The sequence below is a fragment of the Natator depressus genome, chromosome 1 (assembly GCF_965152275.1).
Source record: "Natator depressus isolate rNatDep1 chromosome 1, rNatDep2.hap1, whole genome shotgun sequence".
NCBI classification, from domain to species: domain Eukaryota; kingdom Metazoa; phylum Chordata; order Testudines; family Cheloniidae; genus Natator; species Natator depressus.
The window spans coordinates 257506286-257534028 of record NC_134234.1 but is presented as its reverse complement, the minus strand read 5'-3'; the positions used below and the strand labels follow the sequence as shown (position 1 = coordinate 257534028).

General features: G+C 45.4%; 1 protein-coding gene across 4 annotated transcripts in view; it reads right to left on the bottom strand.

The window, feature by feature from the left end:
* EP300 (EP300 lysine acetyltransferase) overlaps nt 1-27743 on the bottom strand; it is a 130272-nt gene that overhangs the window by 20815 nt on the left and 81714 nt on the right. For 2 of the 4 annotated variants that reach the window (XM_074941650.1, XM_074941652.1), the window contains exons 11-21: nt 26667-26744; nt 25731-25840; nt 25092-25250; nt 24249-24692; nt 23492-23683; nt 22274-22430; nt 9241-9359; nt 7671-7910; nt 6721-6809; nt 4175-4255; nt 476-532 (exon numbers count right to left, since the gene is read on the bottom strand). In XM_074941650.1, coding sequence (XP_074797751.1) covers nt 476-532; nt 4175-4255; nt 6721-6809; nt 7671-7910; nt 9241-9359; nt 22274-22430; nt 23492-23683; nt 24249-24692; nt 25092-25250; nt 25731-25840; nt 26667-26744 — 1726 coding nt within the window. The remainder of the gene's footprint in view (nt 1-475; nt 533-4174; nt 4256-6720; nt 6810-7670; nt 7911-9240; nt 9360-22273; nt 22431-23491; nt 23684-24248; nt 24693-25091; nt 25251-25730; nt 25841-26666; nt 26745-27743) is intronic. The other 2 variants (XM_074941651.1, XM_074941654.1) reach the window with 2 other exon arrangements.

Below are 27743 nucleotides of genomic sequence, written 5' to 3'. Positions count from 1 at the left end.
AGGAGCAGGGTTGAAGCCCCGAGCCCCATGAGGTGCCTCTCACAGAGCTGAAGCCCCAAGCCCCATCAGGTGTGCCATGGCTCTCGAACTTCTGAAGACTGTTGTATGCGGCTCAGAACGTCAGTAAGTTTGGCCACCCCTGCACTACACCAAAAGAAAGAGCTTCAAGTAGCACAGCTATCTGCATGCAGTTTTCTATCAAACATCAGAATTCAAGAAGAGTGAAATGGACTCTGCAAGTCCAGCAGTCCATAACCTCAGGATTTCATTTTCTTACATAGACCTGTGATGATCTGGAGTCTCAGGACAGAATGCAAAACTTGGTGCTTGCCCACCAGCCCCTGCTGGCCAACTAATGGAGCAGCATTAAGCTAAGAAAACTATGAAGTGATGGGTTTTTTCACAGGGGGTGAACAAGGAGAATGGGGATATAGATTTAAAAATAAGTAAGCTGAGTTGCCAGAGTGTTACTTACAGTTCAGGATCTAGTGTATCATTTTTCCTCTTAGAAAACTGTTCTTTGTTTATCGTACTAAGGAGAAAGAGATAGATGATAAAAACTTAGTTGTGACATAAGATAAGCATTCATAGTATACTAATTTCCCACATCTTGAGCGTACCCAGGCACATTCACAGTAACTGGATTTCTTAAGTGTTTATGATGCTGTGAGGAAAGGAGTAAGAAAGAGTTCATAATGAGATGGCTGAGCACAAAGTATGTGCTTACTCCTCCCTGCGGCAAGGATGCTCTTCTATTGGAGAGTGACTACTAGTGCATGCCTCAGGTAGATTTGAATCTGAGAAGTGCACCAGTAATCTAAATGCACACCCTGGAATGGCATATAGCTATCTCAGTTTGGGGCTCAGTTTTACATTTCATTTTTTGAAAGCCTTTTAAAATTTAGTTTTGGGTTAGTTTATGAAATATATCTTTCCTCTATGAGAGACCGTTCTTACAAGGATCTATGGAAAAACTGGTATAAGCTATTATTGTGTAGGGAATACTCTATTCTCAAAACAACCTGGGTTATTCAGACCCCTTCCACAATGAGACCAGTTATAATAGCCTTCTCCTGGAGTAACACTTCAAAAAGAAACATCTGCTTCCCCCGGCAGCCCGGCACTGGTACCCAACCATATCGCTTTTCACTTAATCTTGACTATATCTTTTTACCCATCTATTTAACAGAAAAATCCCTCCAACCTTTATGAGTCTTTTGGTGATGGGGTCCCAGCCATGAATATCTGGGATGTGGCTTATGGCATAATAACATTGGTCCAAAGAACTTAGTAGCTTTGAACTATCACACTGAACTTCAGTAAGTAGAGCTGTGTGATTTGGAGGGGTTGAGCGTGTGAAGAGAAGCATGCACTGAAGTTATCACAGGAACAGGGAATCAGTCCAAGTTGCATGGGATTGCTTCCCCTTCCTACTCCCTCTATTTCAGGGTTCAGTCTGGGTTTTGCAAGATGCAGTCATCCTTCCCCAAAAATATGAGATTTATATAAAAGGGCCAACCCTCCCTATCATCTCAGAAGTTGCATGCTATTCCTCATCTCACACGTCAAAAAGTTCTGGTTTTATTAATATTCTCTCCCAACCCTTTTCTTCTAAAAACATGCTGTCAGGGGGAGACGATAGGGAGAGAGGTCCCATTACCTTGAGTCCAATGAGTTTACAGGCTGCACCAAAATTAATATGAAACAAGGAGTGGTGGCATACCAAAAAATTTAACTACTGACTCATTTGCAGGAGGAGACTTTCAAATTCATTATGTAGTAGCCACTTATTTATAGGATGGGGGAGTACACCACAAATTATAAATTATTTTCTTCATTTTACTACTGTCAATAGACATTTCAACACCATTTACTAGTTAAATTTAATAATGAATACAGTTCAACTATTTGTATTTGCAATTATATTACCAAATTTGGTGTACAGAAATTAAGCCGCACTCACCACAGAGGGCCGCCTTTCTTCATTCTACTTGACACTGTTGCAAATTGTGCTATTCACTTGCCTAATTTATGTGCAAGGTGGTTTATACACTGCTGATTGGCAAGTGGCAGTTCATCTGTTCTAGAAGTCTTACAGATCTCAGATTATTATAAAACTGTTTAACGTGAGTAAACTGTTACCCTTGATTCACAAAATCATAGAATATCAGGGTTGGAAGGGACCTCAGAAGGTCATCTAGTTCAACCCCCTGCTCAAAGCAGGACCAATCCCCAACTAAATCATCCCAGCCAGGGCTTTGTCAAGCCTGACCTTAAAAACTTCTAAGGAAGGAGATTCCACCACCTCCCTAGGTAACGCATTCCATTGCTTCACCACCCTCCTACTGAAAAAGTTTTTCCTAATGTCCAACCTAAACCTCCCCCACTGCAACTTGAGACCATTACTCCTAGGGACACTGCTGGAATTCTAGGGACACTACTGGAAATGCTGACTAGCACACCAAGGCCACAACACCCAGTTCTTCTCTCTGCCCCACAGAAAATTGACAAGTGCTCCCACAGCGACACTAGGTGTAAATGATCCCTCTGCAGCTACTCTAAATAGTAGCATATCCCTTACTGTGACCAAGATTTGGCCATTTCCTGCTTTTGACAACTTTTGCTTCCAGTCGAAGGCATCATCTTGTACCTTCCTTCCTATATGCCAGTTTCCAATCACCCAGATTCAGAATTTTCGGAGTTCCCTCTCTTTCCCCCTATAGAATCTACTTGACACCTTGCCCCAAGGAGTTTCCCTGGAGAGTCCAATACTCGCCCTAATCTGCTCATCCTACTGGTTTCCTTCCTCACTGGAATTCTCTGTTGCAAGCCATGAGGAAGCAAACAATGTCTTAGCAGTTGTCAGAGCATCACTTTCACTACTATTACTATACAAAAGCCAATTAAATCCATGTCAAGCTCTCCAAAACGTCTGCCCATCAGCAACTGTGCAGCATCTCTTACATCGGGGTGGGAAAATTTTTTGGCCTGAGGACCACATCTGGGTATGGAAATTGTATGGCGGGCCAAGAATTCTTATGAAAATGGGGATTGGGGTGCAGGAGGGGATGAGGGCTCTGGCTGGGGGTGTGAGCTCTGAGGTGGGGCTGTGGATGAGGGGTTGGGGGTGCAGGAGGTGTTCTGGGCTGGGACAGAGGGGTTTGGAGAGTGGGAGGGAGATCAGGGCTGGGGCAGGGGGTCAGGACATGGGAGAGGGTCAAGGGGGCAGCTCCGGGCAGCGCTTACCTCAAGCAGCTCCCAGAAACAGCAGCATGTCCCCTCTCTGGCTCCTACACGGAGGTGCGGCCAGGCAGCTCTGCACACTGCCCTGTCTGCAGGCGCTGCCCCTGCAGCTCCCATTGGCTGCGGTTCCTGGTCAGTGGGAGCTGCGGGGGCGGCGCTTGGGGTGGGGGCAGCATGCGGTGACCTCTGGCTGCCCCTACATGTAGGAGCCGGAGGGGGGACGTGCTGCTGCTTCCGGGAGCTGTGCAGAGTGGGGCAAGACCCCGACCCCACTCCCCAGCTGGAGCACAGGAGCGGGGCAAGTTCCAGACCCTGCTTCCTGGCGGGAGCTCAAGGGCTGGATTAAGATGTCTGGAGGGCCGGATGTGGCCCCAGGACATAGTTTGCCCACCTCTGTCTTACATGATTATAAGATGCTGCTCCAATAAAAAGGGTCTTAAATATCTGAATGGCAAAACTGAGTTATTTTTGCTTGTAGTTTTAGGCAGAGAACAAGGCAGAAGAGTGAACAGAAAAACCCTCCCAAAAGCAGAAGGGCTGAGATCTAGAAGGATGTTTGCTATGCACCCTACCCTCTAAAAACTGTCAATTTTCACGTGAAGATATTTCCTGACCTCTTTTTAAAGTGATATTCCTTTCCTTCCCTAATAGTATAAGCTTTGAAAGAGGTGATTACTCCTTTCCCCTTACCATAGTATTGTCCAGGATTTGAAAGACAGGTGTCCTCACCCACACTTATGATAAAATCCAGATTTTTAAGCTTCTTCCCTCGCTCTATATTTGGTCCAACTCTTGAAGTAAGATTAAAGCAAACCCCTTCATTGCCTAGGTACTTCCTAACCTTTGAGAGTGCATTTTAGACCATGCTATAGATCAGAACTATCACAAAAATATATAAATAACTATCCCAAGCAGATATATGGCTACTCACGTTTGCGGTTGTGATGGGTCATCCCCCAGAGAAACGCTCTCCCCCTGGATTTCATTGAAGCACTTCTCACAGAAATGATACCTGTCAGCAAGAAGGCCATATTTGGGTGAACTGTTCCGTCCACACAACACAGCCCAAGCCAAGCAACGGAGCCACCAATCACAGCAGGCCAAGGAGGGGACGGGAGCAGAGAGCAGGTCATCAACGGCGACAGGGATATTCAATGATGTAGATTTATGGGCCCCACAGTTTGTGTTTGGTTGGTTTGGTTTTTTGGTTTGGTTTTTTTGCAATCAAAGCCAAGTGCAGACAACGACAAGCATGAAGGAGAAATAAAAAATAACACACACACGAACAAACAAAGAAATGGGGGTTGTAGGACAAAAACAAAAAACACAAAAGCAGGACAAGACAACACAAAGCAGAAAGCCAAGGCAAAGCACAGATTAGCATTAAATCTCAAATGGAATCACAAGCAGCAACTGATTATAGCAAATAAAACAAAAGAGTATTCCATTTTAGCATACCCGCACCCTCTTCATTTTAAAAAGCAATGCCATATAAAGCAAAGAATCAAAATGAGGAAAGGGAAGAGGGTAGAAGGATGGATGGATTGCTACTCTGGCATCTGTATCAGGATAGCAATTCTGTCTGCAAGAGCATCTGCTAGGAGATGACCAGAAGGGGGAATCTTCCACCTTAAAAAAAACACTCAAAGACTGAAGGGCCATAGGATTCTCCCCTCACTGAAGTGGACCCCATGGCTTGCAACAAACTACAAGAGTCTCACTTTCATCAATTTAAAGGGACAGTAATCAGTCCTCAAAACCACCATCCATTTGTTTTAGGTCTGTCAAATTATATGTAAAACAGGTATTTGAAATATATTAATTGCATTCATACTGCTCTAGATTCACACAGTATTGCCATACCCCAATTTTGAGACACAAAATAGTTTAGATATCAACAAAATGAAACCATTCTGTGGTGTTTATTTGTATTTGAATGAAACTAGAGTGTTTTATTCAAGATCTGTTCCCCATGCCTCAAAAGTCTATTGAAACTACAGTCTCTCCATTACTAATCATGTTAACTGGAGTGCACAAAACATCTAAAAACAAAAGGAACAAAGAAAAATAAAACAAGCTGTGACAGTTTATCATAAAGCAACACAAACCAACACTATGGGATCTGTAAAGCTAAAGAGGTCACTTTATCCTCTCTGAGCTCCCTCCATTACAGATGGAAGCTGAATCATGATTTTACTTAAACATATATTACATATGCACAGTTTATGTATTACATACACACATTTATTTAAAGATCAGAAGTGAATGACACTCAAGTTATGAAAGCAAGTGTGGGTTTAGGAAGAAGATTCTTCCAGTCCATTTAGTGCTCACCAAAGGATGGCACATGAAGAGAAACTATTGACTCATGGCATGAAATGTTCTTGCATATAAAACTACTGAACCTTCAGATTCAGATTTCTTTTTATGAGACACTATGACCTCTTTTCCCCACTCCCCCATTCCCACCCCTAAAAACCTCCCTTGATGCATTGCAGCAACCCTCTCCCTGCAGTCAAAGAGGGCTGGATGCAACTACTGTTCTGTAGATTCTCAATAATTCTTTCCACCCCTACAGGCTGAATACACTTCCTCTCCCGAAAGACCTGGCTGGCTTCAGGATGAAAAACTTATTTCTTTGGAAGGTGCCAGACCAGAGAACAGAAAGCAAGAACCACACTGAATAAAAGGTGGCATAACTGGAAGATATCTCCATCCCTCTGTTTAGACTGAAGCGTTTAGTAACAAACCAAGGGCTGCCATCCCTGAATGTTAAGCATAGTGTTCTTTCGGGATAATAAGAAATATCTAGCAAGAAACCTTCCCTGGGAAGTCAAAGAGGTTTTAATCCTTTAATAAACTGCAGGTCAAACATATTAGCCAGGAAGAGAGTTTTGGAAGTGACAGTATTTTATATTGTTGCTGACAGCCACAGAAACGCAACAATTCACTCAAGGGGGCTTGTGATGATAAAAGCACTAATTCCCTCAGCAAGGTTTGAATAATTAATGAAGTATGTGTCAAAGACAGCTATGTTATTCACTGCAAAATTCTTCATAACAATAGCACAGAGAACCAGTTACTTGCTGAATATGATCAGAAGTTCACTGCACAAAAGAAAGTTACTAACTTATCTGCTGAAGGATTGTTGTGTACTGTTTGGCAAGTAGGAAGGGCGATATAATTTATGATAGCATAATATACTGATGAAAACAAAATCTAACTACAGGATAAAAATCTACTGAATACCACAAGTGGTTTTTTTTTTTGGAAGACAAAGGAATAAGAGCAAAGGGTGCAACAAGCTTTTTTGCAGAATGGCAGCTTGCTAGTACACAATGTAAACTGTTCAAGATATTTCCAGAAATTTAGAATGTGACATGAAGGTATACACATGTATGAAGGATGCATACATATACAGGCATGCCTCTGCCCATAGACTGATTGGTGATGCATGCTGTAACCAGTTTTACTTACCTGTTCTGGTAACTGTAATAAGTGGCATCTCGAGGGATTGTGCATAGCTGTTTGCCATAGCAACACAAAGTCTGTGGCGAGAACTCTAACTGCAGAAAGAGAAATTTTCTTAGTATTCATGCATGTTTCCACTGGCTCTCCCTGAGAAGTGGGTATGACCCATACAGCGAAGATCATCTGGATTACTAAAACTGCACGATTCTGTGCACAGATCTGAACAGTACCGTATGAGAGTCTATATTGAATGTTAATACTATAAAAATATTCTGTTCAGCTGTCATTTACAAGTTAGCCATTTCTTTATACACTTTTCCCCAGCAGGGAATCCACTTCCCTATTCCATGATTGGGAGAGTCAATTATATAATACCACAGAGAGATCACTTTGTTATAACACTCAGAAAAGCTGATGTACCTATTCCAAACTATGTTTAGCCTTAATACATATCCTCACAAGCTTGCTTCTAGTGTATACAATAAAAAAATGTTGGTTTTAAGCCGTTTGTGTAGTATTAGATATTTTATGACCAAGATTTTAAAATGGACACCTAAAATTAGAGTCTAAGGTCACATCTAACACTGCAAAGAATCCCATTAGCAAGTGTTAGAGCCTGGTTCAACTGACCTGGGCTCATGGTACAGGGCTAAAAACAGCAGCGCAGACATTCCTGGTTGGACTGGAGCACAGGCTCTGAAACCTGGCAAAAGGGAATGGGTCTCCGAGCCTGAGCGGGAACATCGACACTGCTATTTTTAGCTCCATAGCCTGAGCCGGCTGACGGGCCTCAGATTCACTGACTTTTTTTTTGCCCTTAAATATTTAAATAAGTGGCTTGATTTTCAGAAGTTCTGAGCACCAACAGCTCCCACTGACTGCTGCTCCTATGCTCTTTCATATTATATATTACACATGGAGATGGGAAAAAGTTTAAGGAAGTTGCCCTTCCTTACCTTTCTCCCACAGCAATAACCAAGGCTCTGCATAACCGGATCAATTTCTTGTTCAAACACCTCTGCCAGTCTGGAGCAGTACTTATACACGCGGGATGTCTTGCGGTTATAGAGCCAGGCATTGTTGAACATGAGCCAGATATCATCCACATATTGCCACGGCTCCTGGTACTGTCCTGTGTCTAGCTTCCTCTTGATGGTAGAGAGGTCCATGGGGTTCTTTACTATATCAAAGTAATCCTGCAAGAATGAGCAGCATTTCAAACAAGATCAGAGAAAATGTATTACAACATGATAGCGCGTGTGTTCTTTAGACAAGATTCCTCTTCAATACTCTTGCAAGCATTAGAAGTACCAACCCTAGAACAAAAGAGCTGAGTAATGCCAACCATGGACGGTTTGTGACATACAGTGCGCTCTCTCAGCAACGTCGTCTCTCCCATGTAGGGCCTTCCTTCCATTATTTTCAAGGTTGGAAAGGCAAAGTAAAGTATCCAAGAAACTAAGATGGCCAGGGAGACTAGAAGCCCACATTTACAATCACTATTATTCTATTACATACTTTCATTGTGTATCTATTTAGTTTGATATTCAATTATATAATTTATAATTGTTCTGAAAGTGTAATACTGAAATAGAAGTCATGTAAAATAGAACAATGACTGTACATACTGAACAGGTCTTTGCAGGAATCGTGGACCAAAGCACCCGAAGCAGGATGCTGTCATGAGTTTTAACCTTTGATACATGGTATATTTGTGTGCACCAAGGATATGAAATTAGTCTATCGCAATGATACTCAGACCTCTGGTTCAGGAGCCAAATTAGCAATCAACATTACCCAAAAGAGCCACAGTAGTGTGAATTAGTTGTTTCACTTACTACAGTATTGGTCATATTTGAACAGTACGACAGGGGAAATACTTAGTGTTACATATAATTCTCACATCAAATAAGCTAATAATCTGTGCGAACTGATAACTTAATTGGTTAATAATAGTAAAAGCATTCCTAATTGGTTAATAATTAAATCACACTGTTTTAATATCATGTGCTGCAAAGAGCACTGGCTAGATCCAACCACCTTGACCTGGGTTTTTTTTTTCCTGCTTCTATAGCATTTAACAGTGCATGATGTTTAAATGAATTTTCCAAAAAATTTTAGCGTTGATAAGCTTCCTGAACAGTTGAGAAACTAAACTGTTGCCACATACTTAGGGTGAGAACGGCTTCCCTGGTTTCCCGGGACTTTGAGACACTGCAAAAACAGGACAGTTTGCAAATGTCCAGCAAAAGCCAGTATATGTAGGATTCTGTCAATAAGAATAATTTGATGTCTTCCCATTCTTCTATTTTCTCTTTAACAGAAGACAGAAAAATAAGCCTTAAAAATAAGTTTCTCTATGCCACAGATGTGGTACATGCCAATCCTAAATCCAAACTCTTCCAATCCACCTATATAAAAATGGAGACAGGACTACAGCAGGCCATTTGGTCTCCTCAGGCAGACAAGTCCTGGAGTAGAAGCTAGGAGTTAAAAAGCAGGGAAACAGCTTGATAATAAACTTACAGGAATTCCTAGTAGTTGGGGGTCCACAGGCTGTCTGAAAGGAAGGGACTCAGGATCCTGCCGGTAAAGCGCCTCCAGTGTTGGCATAAGTGCCTGCCGCAACTCTTCAGGTTTGAAAACTTTTGAAAAATAAATACATGCAAAGTTGGAGTAATGGCCAGAAGCAAGAAATCTACTGTAAAATTCGAAAGCTGTTGAAAACACTACCTACACACTCTATATAAAAGAGACAAACATATTGCGCTTACACCATTCACTGCAATGCTAGGTTCTGTGGAAGACAGAAATCTGATTAAAAGTGTCTGATGTGAAGCCCATAATGTGAAATAACATACTGAATACAGAAAAAAACATTTACTTACATGTACACTAACTGTTGTTCTTCAAGATGTGTTGTGCACATATACATTCCATTGCAAGTGTGTGCACACCCAATGCACTCATATATGAGATCTCTGCCAGCTGTACCACAAGGTAGAGCATAAAAGGGGCATGATTGCCCCCTCCCTCCACTCTTTTTCACTGCTGTCTAATACCTGAATTAGCGGGGAATGTATATGTGCACAACATATCTCAAAGAATAGTTACTGTACAGTTAAGAAGCCATTTTTTCTTCTACAAATGATTATGCACATATACTTTCCACTGCAGGTGACTCACCAGCTGTTTCCTTACAGGTGGAGGGACTTCAGATTTGAAAAGAAACTGAAGCACCAACTTATTACACTACATTAACATCAGCATCTGGAGAAGGCATGTACCAACCACACTGCTGCTTTGCAGGTCTCCACTACAGGAATGCTGGTCAGGGAGGTTGATGAAGTGGAATGAGCCCTAGTGGAATGTGCCATTACCCATAGTGGAAGAGATCATAAGATCATAGCAAAATCTGCAGTCCAAAATCCAATGAGATGCTGAGCACAGGCTATAAACAGCCTGCAAGACTGTGAAAAACTAAAGTGTCCAGGTAAAATGCCAAACCACTGCAAACACACTAGGAGTGAAGCTTTTCTTCAGCCTTGAGAATGAGGGCTTGGGAATAGAGCCCTGCGCGGATACAAATTCATATCTGTGGACATAAAAATCTGTATCTGTGGAGCTGCAGGGCTCTACTGGGAATCACAGTGGTGAAAGGAGCAGCACTTTGGGCTGCCACTCCTAGGAGCCAGCACCCCGCACCAGCAGCTCCTCCGGCGTGGCTGTACTGCTCTGACCCCTGTCCACTGGGGCGGGCACCAGACTCACTGGCAGCTGTCCCTGGTCACGCTAGTGCGTTCAAGTGGCACGCACACTCCCAGACAAGAATCGCTTCCACTCAGCGGTCTGCGTCTCCTGTCCAGGGGGCGTGTGAGCCGCCTGAAAACACTAGTGTGACCAGGGACAGCAGCCAGCGAGCCTGGTACTGCTGCAGCCAGTAGAGTCATGCCAGAGGAGCTGTGAGCATGGGGCACTGGCTCCTGGAAGCAGCAGCCCAACAGTACTGCTCTTTTCACCACTACACTTCCCATTAGAGCCCTTCAAGTCTGTGGATACCAATTTATATCCAGATATAAATTTGTATCCCAGCAGGGCTCTATTTGGGAAGAACACTGGGAGACTAACAGTCTGATTAAGATGGAATACAGATACTACATTAGGCATAAATTCAGGCTGCAGCCTAAGAGAAACTAATTTTGTGAAAAACTGTGAAAGGAGCGTCAGCTAGAAGCACCTGAAGCTCTGAAACTCTCTGAATACATGAATTTGTTACAAAAAACCCCTCTGAGAACAGCAGAAGAAATGTTGCTGCCAGGGGCTCAAAAGGGGTGCCTTTAAGCAAGATAGTACTAGATTCAGATCGCATAACGGTACCGGATCAGACACAGGCAGGTACATATTAACAAGACCCCTTAGAAATCTAGAAACCACGGGATGTGAGAAAACAGAAAAACTATCCATGGGAAGGTGCATCGCAGAGATGCATGTTAGGTGGACTAACAACTAATTGAGAAATCAGAGGATTTCAGATGCAGTTGATTATACATATATTGGACTATCTCTGTGCAATTTGGTGGTAAATGGTGAGATTCCACCCAGATCAAAAACGTTTTCCATTTTGCTGTATACATGGCTCAGGTGCTGCTTTCCTGCTGCTCACCAAGCTGGCTTTGACATCTAGGGTTCGTACTCTCTCACAATTACTCAACCAGAGATCACTGATGCAGTGAGGTGGAGGGACTGCAGGTTTTGATGCAGACACCTGTCCTGGTTTTGAGCCAGGAGATCCTCAGCCAGTGAGTTATGGGTGACCAAGAGGAGAGCTAATTAAGGTTGGAACCAATGTCGTCCCTGCCAGGCCAGTGCTACAAGGATGAAAGTTGCCTTGTCTCTTTTTTGTTTCCTGATCATCCTCAGAATGAGAGGGCCTGGAGGGAGTGTGTACCGCAGATGGCTTGACCAGGGGAAAAACGGTTACCATACCTACGTTTTGTAACTGTTGTTCTTTGAGATGTGTTGCTCATGTCCATACCATTCTAAGTATGTGCACGCCCACTCGCACAGTTGTCGGAGACTTTTACCTTAGCGGTATCTGTAGGATTGACTGTGGCGCCCCCTTGAGTGCCACGCTCATGTGTCAGTATATTAGGCGCCGCTAACCCTATGCCCTCTCAATTCCTTCTTGCTGGCAACTCTGAAAAAGGGGTAGGAAGGTGGGTAACGGAATGGAAATGAGCAACACATCTCGAAGAACAACAGTTACAAAAGGTAGGTAATTGTTTTTTCTTCCTCGAGTGTTTGCCCATGTCTATTCCATTCTAGGTGACTCACAAGCAGTATCCTCTGAGCCGGGCTTGGAGTTCAGAGTTTAGCGGCTTGAAGTACTGCCCTACTGAAGCCTGCTGGGTAAGTGCATAGTGGGACATGAACGTATGGACGGATGACCAGGTAGCCACCCTACAGATGTCCTGCATAGGCACTTGGGCTAGAAAAGCTGCCGAAGAGGCTTGTGCCCTGGTCGAGTGGGAGGTTACGACTGCTGGAGGGGGCACCTTCACCTTATCATAGCAGTAGCAAATGCAGGCAGTGATCCAAGAAGAAGTTCTTTGAGCAGACACCGTGCGACCTTTCACCCGGTCATCCACCGCAACGACTTGCAGAATGGCTTGGTCCTTTCAATGTAGAAGGTGAACGCTCTCCTGATGTCTAGGGAATGCAGCCTACGCTCTTCCTCCAACATATGTGGCTTTGGAAAAAAAGACAGGTAAAATGTCCTGGCTCGTATGAAACGGACTACCTTGGGAAGAAAACACAGGTGTGGCCTCAGCTGGACCTTGTCTTTGTAAAAGACCGGTAGAGGGCAGTTCCAAGGTGAGTGTCCTAATCTCAGAGACCTGGCAGACAGATGTTACTGCAATCAGGAACGTGACCTTCCAGGACAGGAGAAGAAGAGAGCAGGAAGCCAGAGGCGGGGGGGGGGGGGGGGGAATATCTCCGGGAGCTGCGACAGCACCAGATTCAGGTCCCACAGAGGAACGGGATCCTTGACATGCAGGTAGAGGTGCTCAAGGCCCTTGAAGAACCAGGCTGTCCTGAGAGAAAACTGACCTACCCTTGAGCGGCGGACAAAAAGGTCAAAATAGCAGCCAAGTGGACGTTGACAGATGAAAGGGACAGGCCTTGGAGCTTGAGATGCAGAAGGTAATCCAGGATTAACTGCAGCAAGGTTTGCTCGGGCTGAACGCCCTTATCGAGGTCCAACAGGCGAACCGCTTCCATTTGGCTAGGTAAGTTGCTCTGGTGGAGGGCTTTTTACTGCCCAACAGGACCTGTCGGACATCAGCTGAGCACTGCTGCTCCTGCTCATTCAACCATGCAGCAGCCACGCCAGCAGGTGCAGTGTCACCAGGTTCAGATGCAGAAGACTGCCATGGTTTTGGGACAGCAGGTCCAGCCGGAGCGCTAGCTGTAACAGAGCACCCACCGAGAGATCCAGCAGTGTGCCGAACCAGTGCTGGCACGGCCAAGCTGGCGCCATGAGGATCACCTTCACCCTGTCCTGCTTGATCTTCATGAGGACTCTGAATTAACGATAATGGGGGGAAGGTGTAAAACAGAGCCTCCGAGCACAGGAGCGGAAAAGCGTCTGACAGGGAGCCTCTGTTGATCCCCCGAATCGAGAAGAAAATGTGGTATTTCCTGTTTTGTCTGGAAACAAACAGGTCCACCTGGGAAGTTCCCCACTTGTGGAAGATGAAGCTGACCACTTCCAGATGGAGGGACCATTTGTGGTGAGATGAGAAGATCCTGCTGAGGTGATCTACCAAAGCGTTCTTGGTCCCGGGAAAGTGAGCAGCTACGAGACAGATGTCATGCTGCAGACAGAAGTCCCACAGCCTGAGGGCTTCCTGGCAAAGGGCAGACAATCTGGCTCTGCCTTGCTTGTTGATACAGAACATAGTTGCTGGGCTGTCTGTTAGGATCTGAACCACCTTGCTTTTTATGTGAGGTAGGAAGGCTTGGCAGGCCAGGCAAACCACTCTAAGCTCCCTGATGTTGAAATGTAGGGAGCCATCGCGACTGGACAAATGACCTGGCATGCCGAGATTGCCCAGGTGGCCTCCCCACCTCAGGTCCGATGCATCAGAGATGAGGATCACCAACGTGGATGAAGCAGCGAAAGGGATTTCTTCCAACACTGATGCAGGATTCTGCCACCAGGTGTGTGAGGACAGTACATGGTCTGGAACCCTGACCATGCTGTGCGTGTTGAGGATGTAGACAGATGCTAGCCATGCCTGCAGGAGCCTGAGGAGGAGCCATGTGCACCAGACCACATATGTGCAGGCCACCATGTATCCCAAAAACTGCAGGCACATGTAAGCGATGGTGAGAGGGTGGGCTTGCGTGCACGAGATGAGGTCCGCCATGGCTTGGAACCGAGCCTCGGGAAGGAAGGGTCTGGCCCGAGTAGAGTTGAGCATCACTCCAATTAATTCTATGCGCTGCAGTGGAGTTAAGGTTGACTTTCTCTCATTTATTACCAGCCCCAGGTCATGACAGGTGGAAAAAAAGATTGAGAAGCCACCCCACCTGATCCTGGGAGCAGCCCTTTAGTAGCCAGTTGTCAAGGTACGGGTTGAACGCCCTGACGCCGGAGGTAAACAGCCACTGCCACTATGCACTTTGTGAAAATTCTTGGGGCTGACAAGAGACCAAAGGGCATTGCTGTGAATTGAAAATGGTGCTGGCAAAGCATAAGACAAAGAAAGTGCCTGCGCCCTGGGAAAATGGAAATACGTGTCCTTGAAGTCGAGGGTAGAGTACCAGTCTCCCAGAGCCAGGGAGGGGATGATAGAGGCTAGGGAGACCATGTGATACTTCAAGTTCTTGAGAGACTTGAGACGACACAGGTCCAAGATAGGTCTGAGGCCCCCTTTTGCTTTCAGGATTAGGAAATAGCGGAGTAGAACCCCTTTCCCTTCATGTCCTGAGGGACCTCCTCTACTGCCCCCAGCACAGGAGGTTTTTGATCTCCTGGACAAGCAGTTGCTCGTGAGAAGGGTCCCTGAAGAAGGACGGGGAAGGGGGGAGGGCCACGAATTGCAGGGTGTTGGCTGAAGAAATTGTGTTGAGCACCCAGCAGTTCCAGGTTAGCCAAGACCAGACTGATCAGAAGAGGTGAAGGCAGTCGAGGAAAAAGAGGGAGGATGGATCCAATCGTTCCCCTCTATTCGACATTGGTGAGCCCTCATCTGGAGTACTGTGTCCAGTTTTGGGCCCCACATTACAAGGAGGATGAGGAAAAATTGGAAAGCGTCCAATGGAGGGCAACAAAAATGATTAGGGGACTGGAACACATGACGTATGAGGAGAGGCTGAGGGAACTGGGATTTAGTCTGCAGAAGAGAAGAATGAGGGGGAGATTTGATAGCTGCGTTCATCTACCTGAAAGGGGGTTCCAAAGAGGATGGATCTAGACTGTTCTCAGTGGTAGCAGATGACAGAACAAGAAATAATGATCTCAAGTTGCAGTGGGGGACGTTTAGGTTGGACATTAGGAAAAACTTTTTCACTAGAAGGGTGGTGAAGCACTGGAATGCATTACCTAGGGAGGTGGTGGAATCTCCTTCCTTCGAGGTTTTTAAGGTCAGGCTTGACAAAGCCCTGGCTGGGATGATTTAGTTGGGGATTGACCCTGCTTTGAGCAGGGGGCTGGATGAGATGACCTCCTGAGGTCCCTTCCAATCCTGATATTCTATGACTCTGACTCTAAATGACTGGGGTGTCGTCCTCGAGCGCACCCTCAAAATGACTGCTTCTGGCCTTCCTGGTTTCTGGGAGGGTCAGACTGAGCAGATGGGTGGGAAGACTACGAGTGTCGCTGCTTAGACCCCTTGGCTCTGTCCCTTCTCCTGTAGGAACCCGATCGGGGATTTCCACAGGACCTGGACTGCAGGGGCAGAGGACGGAACGGCTTCCTGCCCTGCTGAGTGTGAAGGCCCAAGGAGCGGAGGGTGGCACGGGAGTCTTTAAAGCCATGGAGCCTTGAGTCTGTGAGCTCAGAGAAGAACCCCACCCCCTCAAACGGGAGGTCCTGAATAGCGGCCTACATCTCTTGGGACAACCTGGAGGACTGCAACCAGTAGCTACACCTCATGGCCAACACGGAGGCGACCACCCTGGCTGCTGAGTCAGTTGCATCCCAGGCCATTTAGAAGGCTCCCCAAGCCACCGCTCTACCCTTGTCTACCAAAGCAGTGAAATCCTGGGCTCAATCCTGTGGGAGGGCCTCTTCAAACTTGTTAAAGGAGTCCCACAGGTTAAAACTGTACCTAACAGGGCCTGGTGGTTAGACACCCTGAACTGTAGGCTGGCCATCCAATAAAATCTCTCTGCCAAATAAATCAAGTCTCTTGGCATATTTGTCCTTTGGTCTGCCACTAACGCAGCCAGGCCTGTGCCTTTCATCCACAGTGGACACAACCAGAGACACCACTGGAGGGTGCGTGAAAAGGAGATGACGACTGCATCACCTGTGGAGGAGCAGGTTTCCTCTCCCTCCCTGGGGACAGCTCCTTAAGTGCTGGGGTTTGGTGCGCTGCCCCTGCGTCAGATTTGGAACCGCGTTCTGACTCCGGTGCCAGCAGGGCCAGTTTGTCCGAGGTGGCCTGGGAGAGCTAGTGAGAACATGGGACCGGCATTACTGGCACACCCCACGGATTCCAATACCACCACTGAGTGGGCCACTGTCCCTGCTGCCATGTTGTTGCTGCGGGTGCTGCGCCGGTCTCACAAGTCAGCAGCAAATCACCCCTTCTTGACGAGGGGCTGAACTCCCAGTCCGACTCGGACCACTGCCCTTCTGGCAACCAGGGCGGAACTGTCGAGGCCTGAGTCTGTGGACTGACTCTTGTCAGCGACCGGCGAGGTGAGGGCGAGAAACTGCGCCTGCCTGATGAATGGAGGAAAGGGGACCACTGCCGTGACAAGGAGCAGCCCCGCCTGGGTGAGGACCGACATCTGGGAGACCATCTGGGTGAAGGTGACCTGGGCCTTGGCGATTTCAGACAAGAAGCTCACCAGTATGGTGGTATGGAGACTGGTGTCTCGATTCCGGTGTCCCACGTCTTGCAGGTGGAGAGCATGTTGAGGACCTGGACCTTCTAGTTGGAGATCTAGGATACGGTACCAGAGTCCGAGACCACGGAGATCTGCACCTGCGGTCTGGTGACCTAGGGTGTTCCACTGCCCTATGAGGCGGTCCCATGATCAGCTTGGCCTTAGACGTCAGGGTTTTAGCAGAGTCTGCTGCCTGGTGTAGCACCTGCGGTGCCAGTCGGCCTACTTGTTCTTTAGCTGCAGGGGCCACCTTGGGCAATGAGGGCCCTGGGAAGGACCGGGGTCCCCTGCCTCTCCCTGGAGTTGAATCCCTGGTGAAGCTCCGGGGGGCACCTGGCCTGACATCTGTCCTTTGCCCAAAGCCCTGTTTCATTCCAGTGGTAGGGGGCTCTTCTTTTGCTGCTTCTTAGGCACTGGCAAAGGGGAAATGGTGCCAGGCAGTGCCTAGTGCCAGCGGTGTACTCCATACCGAAGCCGAAGTGCTCGGCATGGGGTCCAAGTGGGAGGGCTCTGATGCAGGACCAAGTGCAGCCTCCATGAGGAGGGCCCTCAAGCAGATATCCTGCTCCTTTGGGTTCTACGTCGAAAGTTTTTACAGATTTGACTCTTGTCCTTTCTATGGGATTCCCCCAAACACTTCAAGCAGCTGTCGTGGGGGGTCACTGATATGCACTGACCTGCTGCATGTCGAGCTTGGTTTGAAGCTGGGAGAGCGGGGCATGCCCCACTTCAGGGCAAAGTCCCATTCAGGACTCTAATTACCAACTAACCTAAAACTTAATGGCTAACTAAGTACGTACAAACTACATCTGAAGAAGATAAAGGCTGTAAAGAACTGCTAATGCTCTTGCGATCTGCAAGACAAGGCGCTCCAACCAATCATCACGGGCAGTAAGAAGGAACTGAGAGGGCGTAGAGTCGGTGGTGCCTAATATACCGACGCATGAGCGTGGCACTCAAGGGGGCACCACAGCCAACCCTACAGATACCGCTAAGGCAGAAGTCTCCAACAACTGTGCGAGTGGGTGCGCACACACCTAGAATGGAATGGACATGAGCAAGCAGTTGAAGAAGAAGGGCATCTGTCATGGAACCCTGGGCTTCCCCTTGATCTAGAGCAGAATCTCTTACATTTGTTGCTCAGGTTGGCTGCAAAAAGGTCTATTACTGGGTAACCCCACTGGCGGAAGACCTAGAGCAAAATGTCTTCTTATTGACTATTTGTGCTGGTCTATAAACTCCCTGCTGATGGAATCCATAAAAGCGTTCCTCACCCCTGGAAAGTGAAAGGCTTTTTAGTGAGACCTTTATATAGAGGTTCCACAAGTGGATCACTTCCTGGCATAATTGAGACAATACTGCACCTCCCTGCTTGTTCAGGAAAAAAACATAGCAGTGGTGTTGTCTGAGAACTTGAACCACCTGATTCCTAATGGTTGATGTAAACATCTTGCAGGCCCGACAAATAGCTTGAAGTGCCAGCACATTTATAAGGAGTGAAGCCTCCTGAGGCAACCTAAGTACTTGAGCCTAAAGTTGACTGAGATCCCTCCCACCCCACACACACATCCTACCATGGCAACCCTTAGTAGATGTATCTGTCACAAGAGTCATGTTTGGTTCTGGTATGAAAAAGGAAACCCCTTTGCATATGTTCTGATGGTCCAACCACCAATCCAGGGACTAAAGCACTCAGGCAGGTGCAAATGTCCTGTGAATGTCTGCTTGGCTGGAGCCAGGTCTGCAGACATCTGATGTGAAGTTTAGCATGCAGAGTCACATACATGCACATGGCCATGTGACCCAGGAGTTGTGGACAAATGATCTGTTGTCCTTGGGTTGGATTTGAGGGTTTTGGACAGAGACTATGGACTGAAAACTGTCCACGGGGAAGTAAGCCATGTTGCACAGAGGACTGCTTCTATGAAGGTTTTTCATTGTGTTGTCATAATTCCGATTTCTCTACATTTAGTTTTAAACCCACATGAGAGAACAGATGTCTGACGACGAGAATGCTGTTTTGGACATGGATACTTGATCTTCCCTGAAGTAGCCAACTATCTTGGTAAGGAAACATTTGTATACCTAGGCAGTGGGATGCTACCACCATCTTGCACTTAGTGAATACCCTTGGGGCCAACAATAACCCAAAAGGAAGCATCACGTACTGGTAGTTCTTGCTGCCTGCTATGAACCAAAGATAATTTCAGTAGTCAGGGTGTACTGCCACATGAAAGTAAACATCCTATAAATTGAGGGCAGCATACCAAACTCCACAGAAGGGATAACTGAAGCAAGTTGGTTTTCTAACTGGTTCATTTTTTAAGTCTAGAATGGATCAAAGACCATCTTGTTGGGAATTGGGAAGTACTGGGAAAATAAACCTTTCATATCTGTGTTGACAAGGAACCTGCTGTATGCCTCCCAATTTAGAAAAAAAAGACACTACTTCCTGAAGACGGGACGGGAAAAGTGGGCTGGGGAAAGGAAAGGAATTTAACTGAATAATGAATCCCTCCCTTACTGTTTTGAGTGCCCACTTGGCTGATGTAATCTCTTTCCAAAAACTACAAAAGAGGTAAATGCTTTCTAAATGGTGGGAGATGAGATATAGTTGGTGTGCTGTCCTCAATCAAGTAGTCAAAGCTGGCTTCGGAGTCCTAAGAGGTCTGGTGAAAAGGGGCTGCGATTGACAATGACTAGCAGGCTTAGACCTTCTTTTAGAGGTCTCTTGAGACCTTAGCTAACAGAACGGTCTGTAACATGTTTGAGGCATAAGCTGTTTTTTCTTTGTTACTGGGGTGTAACATCAATTCTGAAGTGATGGCCTCATCCAGGAACACAAAATATTGGGGGGAGGGTGGGGTTATTATCTAGACATTCCTCCCTTGCATCCTCTTCCTCTGCTTGCTCCAACAAAAGAAGGGGCTGAGCGTTTGTAGGAGAATCTTCCCTAGAAGTCCCCAGTATGGGAGAAAGGAATCTCCCCTTAGACTGACAGGGGTCTAGACTCTCTTGGATCAGTCCAAGATGCCCAATAAAGCTGGGGAGCAGGGGTAGGTGTTCCATTCCAATCTTTGAACCATGCATGGTGGTATGCACCACACAGGGGCCTCTTTGTAAGAATGCCAATCTTGCGCCTTGATTCAGGCACCTCTAGAGCATGACCTGAATGAACCTCTTTGGTGGAGATATGGGTCTACCATGGTCAAAGTCTGAAGGGAATATGACTCCCCTAGGTGAATGGAGGAGCTGCTCCAATTGACATTTGTGAGCATCTCGGCACCATCAAAAATCGGGATCATGTCCTAAAGGTACCGACATGGAGGATGTATCCAACAGTCATGGAAGCAGGACAGGAAGGCAAAAGGATAGGCTGATGCTGTCAATGAGGGCTGTATTCAAGAAGCCAATGGAAATGATTGAGCCATGACTGTAAATGTCAGGGCCAACAGTATCGGTCGAGACTTACTATTGGTGCTGGACAATATAGTAAAGGAGAGTCCAGCAGGGAAAGACACAAAAGGACCTTTGCTGCAAGTAAGGCCTGCAGTGTTGGTGGCACCAAAATCAGAGGCAAATGTTCTGTTCTCACTGCCTATGGTATGTATAGGACCCAAATGCTGAGGATGAGGATGCTCTTAGATAATAGCAGAGATGCTGGTCTCGATGGAACCAGAGTGGATGGTGCAGTCTCAGATGGTGCTGGTGAGAATCAGTGTGCAACTAGACCTTGACTTGGCCCCGGAAATCTTCTGAGATTTTCCTGTGAGGTGAAGAGTGAGGCTTCAACTCCCTACCAGTCTCAGAAGACAAAGATGGTTAAAATGCCTTGAAGAGGCTGCGAGAGAAGAGAAAGAGTGGTGTTTCTCAACAAATCTGGGCTCAGAAGCTGAGACAGCTGGAGGGACACTCCTCATGGACAAGTTGTCCATCCTCTTGTGGTTAGAGTCAGGTTCTGAAGAGGAATGCATTGCCTCTTCCATAAAATGGACTTTAAGGCAGAAATTCCTCCGTTTTTTCCTCCACATTGGGAAAAAAGGCACAAGACATTTGTGTATCACATGCCCATGCCCATCCCCCTCCCTATGCAAATTAGGCAGCTTTTGTGCCTATCCATAACAGTGATCATGGCCCTGTTTATTTGAATGCTGGGGATTTTTTTTCCATATTAAACTAAGCCTAAACTATAACTAATTATGTGTAACAGAAGTATTTCTCTAGAGGCTGGACAATCAAAGCTAAACAATGACAGGGAGTGCCAACTCTCACCACAGGCACCAAGAAAGAACTAAGAAGGAGGTGGTGGCCATTCCCCTTTTATGCCCTCAGCTCCCAGCATGAAGACAGCAGTGACGCAGACTGCCTTGGTGATACAGCTGGCAAAAGTCTCTAACTTGAGTGCATTGGAGGGTGCATGCACCTGCAGTGGAATGTACATGTTCACAATCACTTGAAGGAGAACAGGGTCTTCCTGCATTATAGGAGTTCAAACTGTAGTATCCAGTAAGATCAGCTAAATAGCTAAAATCTGATCAGTTAAGAGTAAATCAGCATAAACGATGGCAACCTTTGGCACAGATAAAAATGGTCCCTGAACTTTGGGGAACCGAAGGGAGGAACTACGCACAACACTGAACAGGTTTATCTGGCATCTGCAACCGGTTGGTAACTGCAGGGTACACCACAAACCTGGAAGTCGCCAAGAGAGTCTAGGTTGGCAGTTTTTGGAATGAGTCAATCCTTATTAATATGTAGAGAGTAAGCGTCATAATCCACTAACCTATAGGATAAGGGTACCCATAAATTTCTTAGGGAATGGAAATAAGATTTGGGTATCGTAGGTTGGGCCTGAATTACATAGCATCAGGATCCTATAAAATATTATGTAAGAATATCTTAGAGTCTCTTTTCTCTGTTCCCCTATATTCTATAGACTATCTTCTATCAGCTCAGCTTGTGTAGTATAGTATAATTACTCAACATTCCTAACTATTGGGGAACCATTGTGTTATTGGGCATACCAGAAGTAAGGTTGGTCCCTCACCTCCTATTACTGGGTCCTCAAGGAATGGTGAGAGTATGTTAAGTTAAGGTACTTATAATAGGAAAGTTCCCACCAGGAGTTTTGGAATTCTTTTACTGTTTTGCAGTCATAAGTTTCATACCATTTATTATTCTTTTGTTAATCTCAATAAAGCTTTTATCAGTTTGGTATTGTCCTCAGTGCAAGCGTTTGTGCCAAGCACCCCGAGAGTCCTCTCCCGATACAGAACTCTGAGTTCTCGGACCCTTTAGTCTGAATTGGACAAGAACCTATAAATCTTCTGTTCGGATGGCATCAGTGGCGAGCCATAACAACTAACCCATAATATTCAGGTCAACACCCCCCCAGAGATTTGAATCCCAAGACCACAACAGTTTTCTTGCTTACTTTTCCTCTTAGACTGTCCTGGAGCTGGAGAAGACTGAGTAGCTGGAGTATTGGGTCTTTCTTCCTCTTCCTTCATTTCTGACTTCACTTCTGGTTTCTTCTCTTCTTGCTCCATTGGTGCTGTTATACATTCCTTCACCACTGGTTCCACTTTAATCTGAAAAGCAGATCAGATTCCCTTCACTTAATTCAATATAAGCCCCTCATTTGCTCTTGTTGTGAGGATATAGTAAGGCAATGTCTCTTCTGGGCTTAGCTACAGCTTGCCTGCCATTTTTTCCTTTGGAAAAAATGACCCTTCCTCACTCATCCTGGCTCTCGCCTAAGCTCCTTCTTCACTTCTCCCCATGTGGTCTCTGCCAAGATTCAAATAGTTCTATGGGTAATTTATTTAACACTAAATCACAAAGACTGATCCCCCTACACTTTCCTCCATCCCATGCAATTGGCGGGGAATCCCACCTCCCAGATCACTAGGATCTAGTCTCCTTTTTGGCTTTTAATGTGAGGACACTATAGTGTCTATCCCTGCCAGACAAAAAGTAAAGCTACTTTCCCATGAGGCCACAAGTTCCTTTAATGAAAAAAGTGATCAGGACTCTAGTTTTTCAGATCAAAGATATAACGCACAGCAGCACAGTTCACTATTCTAGGGAATTAATCCTATAGTGACTGATTACACTAGGGAACATTTTACAGAAAAACAACAGTTGCAGGCACATGCTCAGCTCTCACTGGGTTGGCAAAATTGAGGACCTCAATGCTAAGAGCCTACTGGCTGCTGCCACCATTTTAAGCACTGTCATCTACCCCCGCTCAGAAACAGGTCTAGGAGAGAGTGCCTAAAATAATGGTGCAGCTGGGATCTACAGCTAGCTTAGCCAGAGCCCTAGAGGGAACATCCTCTTCTTTCGCCTTCCTCTGCAGCATGGGGCACAGGTCACTTGCTGGAGGATTCTCTGCTCCTTGAAGTCTTTAAACCACGATTTGAGGACTTCAATAGCACAGGCATAGGTGAGAGGTTTTTCGCAGGAGTGGGTGGGTGAGATTCTGTGGCCTGCGTTGTGCAGGAGGTCGGACTAGATGATCATAATGGTCCCTTCTGACCTTAGTATCTATGAATCGATGAATCACAGCACTCATCTCTCTTCCATCTCCCATGTAAGTACTGACCTTGCCCAACCAATTCATGCCAGAAAAATTTAGCTATCCTCTCACCTCTGGTTTCTCCTCCATCTGGAGCTCTGTTTGTTCTGGCCCCTCTTCTTCCATTTTAATATCCATTTTCACTTCCTGCAAGAGTGGCTGCTGCTGCTGCTCAGGGATAGTCTGTTGCGAGTTCACTTCTGTGCTGCTGGTGGATGGTGGGTTTGATACCTGCCCATCAATGCTTACAGCCGGCTGTGAAAGCTGCAGGGAAACTCACAGTGACTAAAAAGGGCCAAGCAATTATGCTGCAAAGTTTACTTCATTAAGATGTGCTTTTTGTTTGCTATCATGTTTCCTCAAATTTAACTGCACCTCACTTATTCCCCTCCCTGGAAAAAAAAACCTGACTGTTGCACAACTCTGGTCTGAGGAAACATGCTATTGAAATCTGCTTTGGACAGCATGGCATTTTAACAATTTGATATGCCTACTGTACAATTCCACCCATACACATGCATGGAAATAAATGCATTAAGAGATACATCTACTATATTTTGAAGTAGGCTCCTGAATGTGCACTAAAATTCTCTAAAACCCTTCCAACATGGAAGTGTCAGGGGTTCCAGTGTCCAGTTTACTGGTCCTGGGTCTTCAGACAAAAATGTACTTCTCAAATGTAGTGCATACCCATATTGGTTCAGATGCCTCTTAAACAGGTTGCTCACCATTGTCTTGGACATAGGACAAGTAAACAAAGATCCTGTCTGAAAGAGTCTCACATCTGAGTATCCCTGGGGAAAGCACAGAAATAAAAATATTTTCTTACAGGTGTTGTGGGGTGCTGAGGCTGCAGTGGTGCTGTTGGGGTGGGCACAGATGCAGTCGTGCTCTGTTGTGACAGGGGTTGCTGCTGTTGCTCTGCCGAAGGGGTGACTGGAACTGGAGGTTGGACTTGTGGAGGCAGCTGTGCCTGTGGAGGCGTTGGAGTCTGCCTCTGCGGGGGGTGCATAGTTTGTGACTGCGGTCCAGGTGGCATTGTCGTAGGGGTGGGGGCAGTGGTGGTGGCTGCTGGTGTTGCCTGCGGCTGTTGCTGCTGGGATCCCAGACCTGGGGGAGTGTGGTGAGGTGTTGGGGTGCGGCTAGGTACTGGAGAGGGAGAGTTTCGGTGCAAGGTAGGCTGTGGAAGAGGTGGGCAGTGAATATGGCTCCCTTGAGAACCTGGAGCCATTACAGGAGAGTTCACAGGACAGGAAGAGCTGGTCATTTGTGCCTGTGGGAAAACAAGTAAATATATACAATGACTTGAGACAACAAGTGCGAGGAGGGAAGGGATTACCTTCAAGTGGCCACTTTTTACCTGAGTTACTAACACCTATCAGTTTAAAAGTATGACTAGCAATACTGTTGACTTTTTGCATTTCATTTATTTTAGTGAAATGAATGGGATTGTTCAATTTGACATTTTTGTTCACATACACAATGCTGCAGTGTTTAGGTTTCCCACAACTCCTAAGAAAAATTTAAATACAATTAACCAGTTTTCACTGATATTTAAATAAGCATTAAAGAACAACATTCCCTATTCCTCCAATTACCCAATTGAAAAAGAATAATAAAACCAGCTCACAGAGCCTGTCAGTGAAACTGCTCCCTTAAGTGAAGAACATACTTGAGACACTGGTGTCTGATTGCCAGGCTGGGTCATAGGCATGTTTGTCGCATTCATTCCTGGGGAGGAAGCAGGGAACTGGTTCTGTTGCAGAAACTGACTTTGGCTGGAAGGTTGGCCAACCCCCGGCTGCTGCATACGTGAAGCAAATCCCATCTGCTGGAAAAAAGGAAAGGCTTATTTCACAGTGGATACATACCCACCCTTAAAAATAAAATTCTACAAAGTAACATCCACTGTATGGCACAGCAATTGACAGATCTGACAGCCACTTACGTGATGCAGCATGGCAAATATGCTAATACTCTGCTCAAAAGCAGGAAGATATTTTTACAGTTACTTCCTAACGTGGTTTATGATAGGAGTTCTGGAATTCAGACTGGGATCATGCCTCAAGTCTTTGGGTTAGTTTCTGATAAATTCCACTGTTTCAAGGCTGTACCTGCACACACAATTTAAATCTAAGCCAATATTAGCAGTTCCCTCACTGATTTGTAAGGACTGGCTACTCAGTGGAGATGCAAAGGGAGAAACAACAGGACCATAGCGCAAGCAAAGAATTACTGTTTGGATAACCATAGTTAAACAGGAACACCAAACCTAAAGAGTTCAACATACTGGACTGAAAAACATCCTGACCTGGTTCATGGCCCCAGCCTGGCTTAGCTGTCCAGGGTGCTGAAGAGGAGGGGTTTGCCGAGGACCCATGGGTGACAGTTGCATGTTCATCTGGCCAAACTGGTTCATTCCTGTGTGTTTACCCCAAAAAGATTTTAAAACAAAGGTTTCAGTTCTCATTTGGATGTCATTCAATGTTTGAACAGGAACAAATATTGCCTCTGCTCTCCTAATTTTATTTCTACCAACACACATCTTTCAGTATGCCACAACGTATTTCAGGCTCTAATTTAGCTATTTTAAGCCTTTCAAAAGCAATGCACATAAACCTAGTAACAAGCTTCTGGGTCAAAGGAATTGTTTTTGAGCCTGCCTTGACGAGAAAGGATATTTTTTTGTTTACAAAGTATTTTACACACAACTCCAATATGCTAAGAGAAATCTGTCTTTACATTAACCAGTTGCTTGGCAGAGTTTGAAATCAAGTTTAACATGTCAACTCAAACTCCTTCACATTCCTTCAGAACACAAACTAGGCTTTCCTGAAAGACATGTGTATCTATGTCCCTACTTTCAGGTATGCGTTTTGGTGATTTTACTAATATTTTAAAATGTTGATTTACAAGAGACTATACTCTGTAATTTTAGAACCTGGAAAACTCTCCCCCAAAACCAACAGAACCATTCATCCAATCCACACTCTCAAATACCACCTTTTAATTTAACAAACAGCTGAAATCCAAGACAAACAGCTCTCATTCTTCCAGGACCATGAAGCACTATATCACAGGAGGAAGATGATTTTAAACAAATAGCATGGAAGAGCAGAGAAAACTACATTCTAGCAGACTCCAGTGAGGACTGCTTGATGTCATATAACCATTGGGGAAGGCAGAATCCAAGATTTTATCCACATTCATTTGGAATTACATGGGCTTCCTTTCTTTGGACACTTACCTGGCTGCGTCTGCATGCGATTCATCATCTGATTTGGCACACTGGCACGAATCATGGTTGGGTCAGGAAGGGGACCATCTGAAAAAGAGTTGGAGAAACAGAGGTTGGGGAGTTAAGACAACAGTCCATCCTCTCAAACTTCACTTTTACAACAATTACTTTATTGGGAAATATTCAAATTAACTCCAAACACAGTGAGACCACGTTAGGCCCTAAAAGATGACTCAATGGAACAAAGATGGAAAAACTTGTAAATACAAACACGTGTGCTATTTCTTAACCAAAAATAGTTTAAGAAGTCTGAACTTTGTGAAGTTGAGGACTAATTTGCAGCATATTAAGGAGCTACAATGACTAGATGCCAGAGGCTTAAAATGTCTCATGCACTATTAAGCAGTGTTAACACTGTTCTGTATAGGTTAAACAGCAGACTGACCAACCTTGAAAGGACCTGTATCTCATACACTGAAATCAAGTTCACAAACTTTTTATCAAAATGCATCCTCACTTTTAAAAAACCTTAGACTAACCAAATTGTAGAGCGACATTCTGAGGTGAATGGATGGCTCGGGGATTGGGAAAAACATTTAGCTTTTTGCCTCTACATCACTAATTCCATCTAACCCCAATCTGGTGAGCAAAACTCATTACAATATGATGGCTGTTTAGCAGCCTGCATGAAATTCAATATTCAATTAAATTCCTATTTGGAAAATGCTTCTAAAGCTCAAAAACTGAATGAGCACAAGAGAAAATATCCCCTCATTCTTAGAGGTAGAGGTAGGTGGCCTGTCAGGAGAATGGCCATACTGAGCAAAGGGAATAGCTCTGTGAAATAAGTTTACAGAGCTTCAATTGTACTTAGAGGACTTCAGTCTCCAGAGCTGTCAGTTCAGCACCTTGCACCAACACAAAACTAATCTTAAAAAACAAGTACGTTTTAGCACAAGTAATTTGTCATTTAATTATTACTGTAAAAAAGTGTTTTACTTAGGGAAACATATAAAAGACAGACAGACCAACTGGAAGGGGAAAGAAGGCTAGAACATAGGATGGTGTCTGTCCCACTCCATCTGA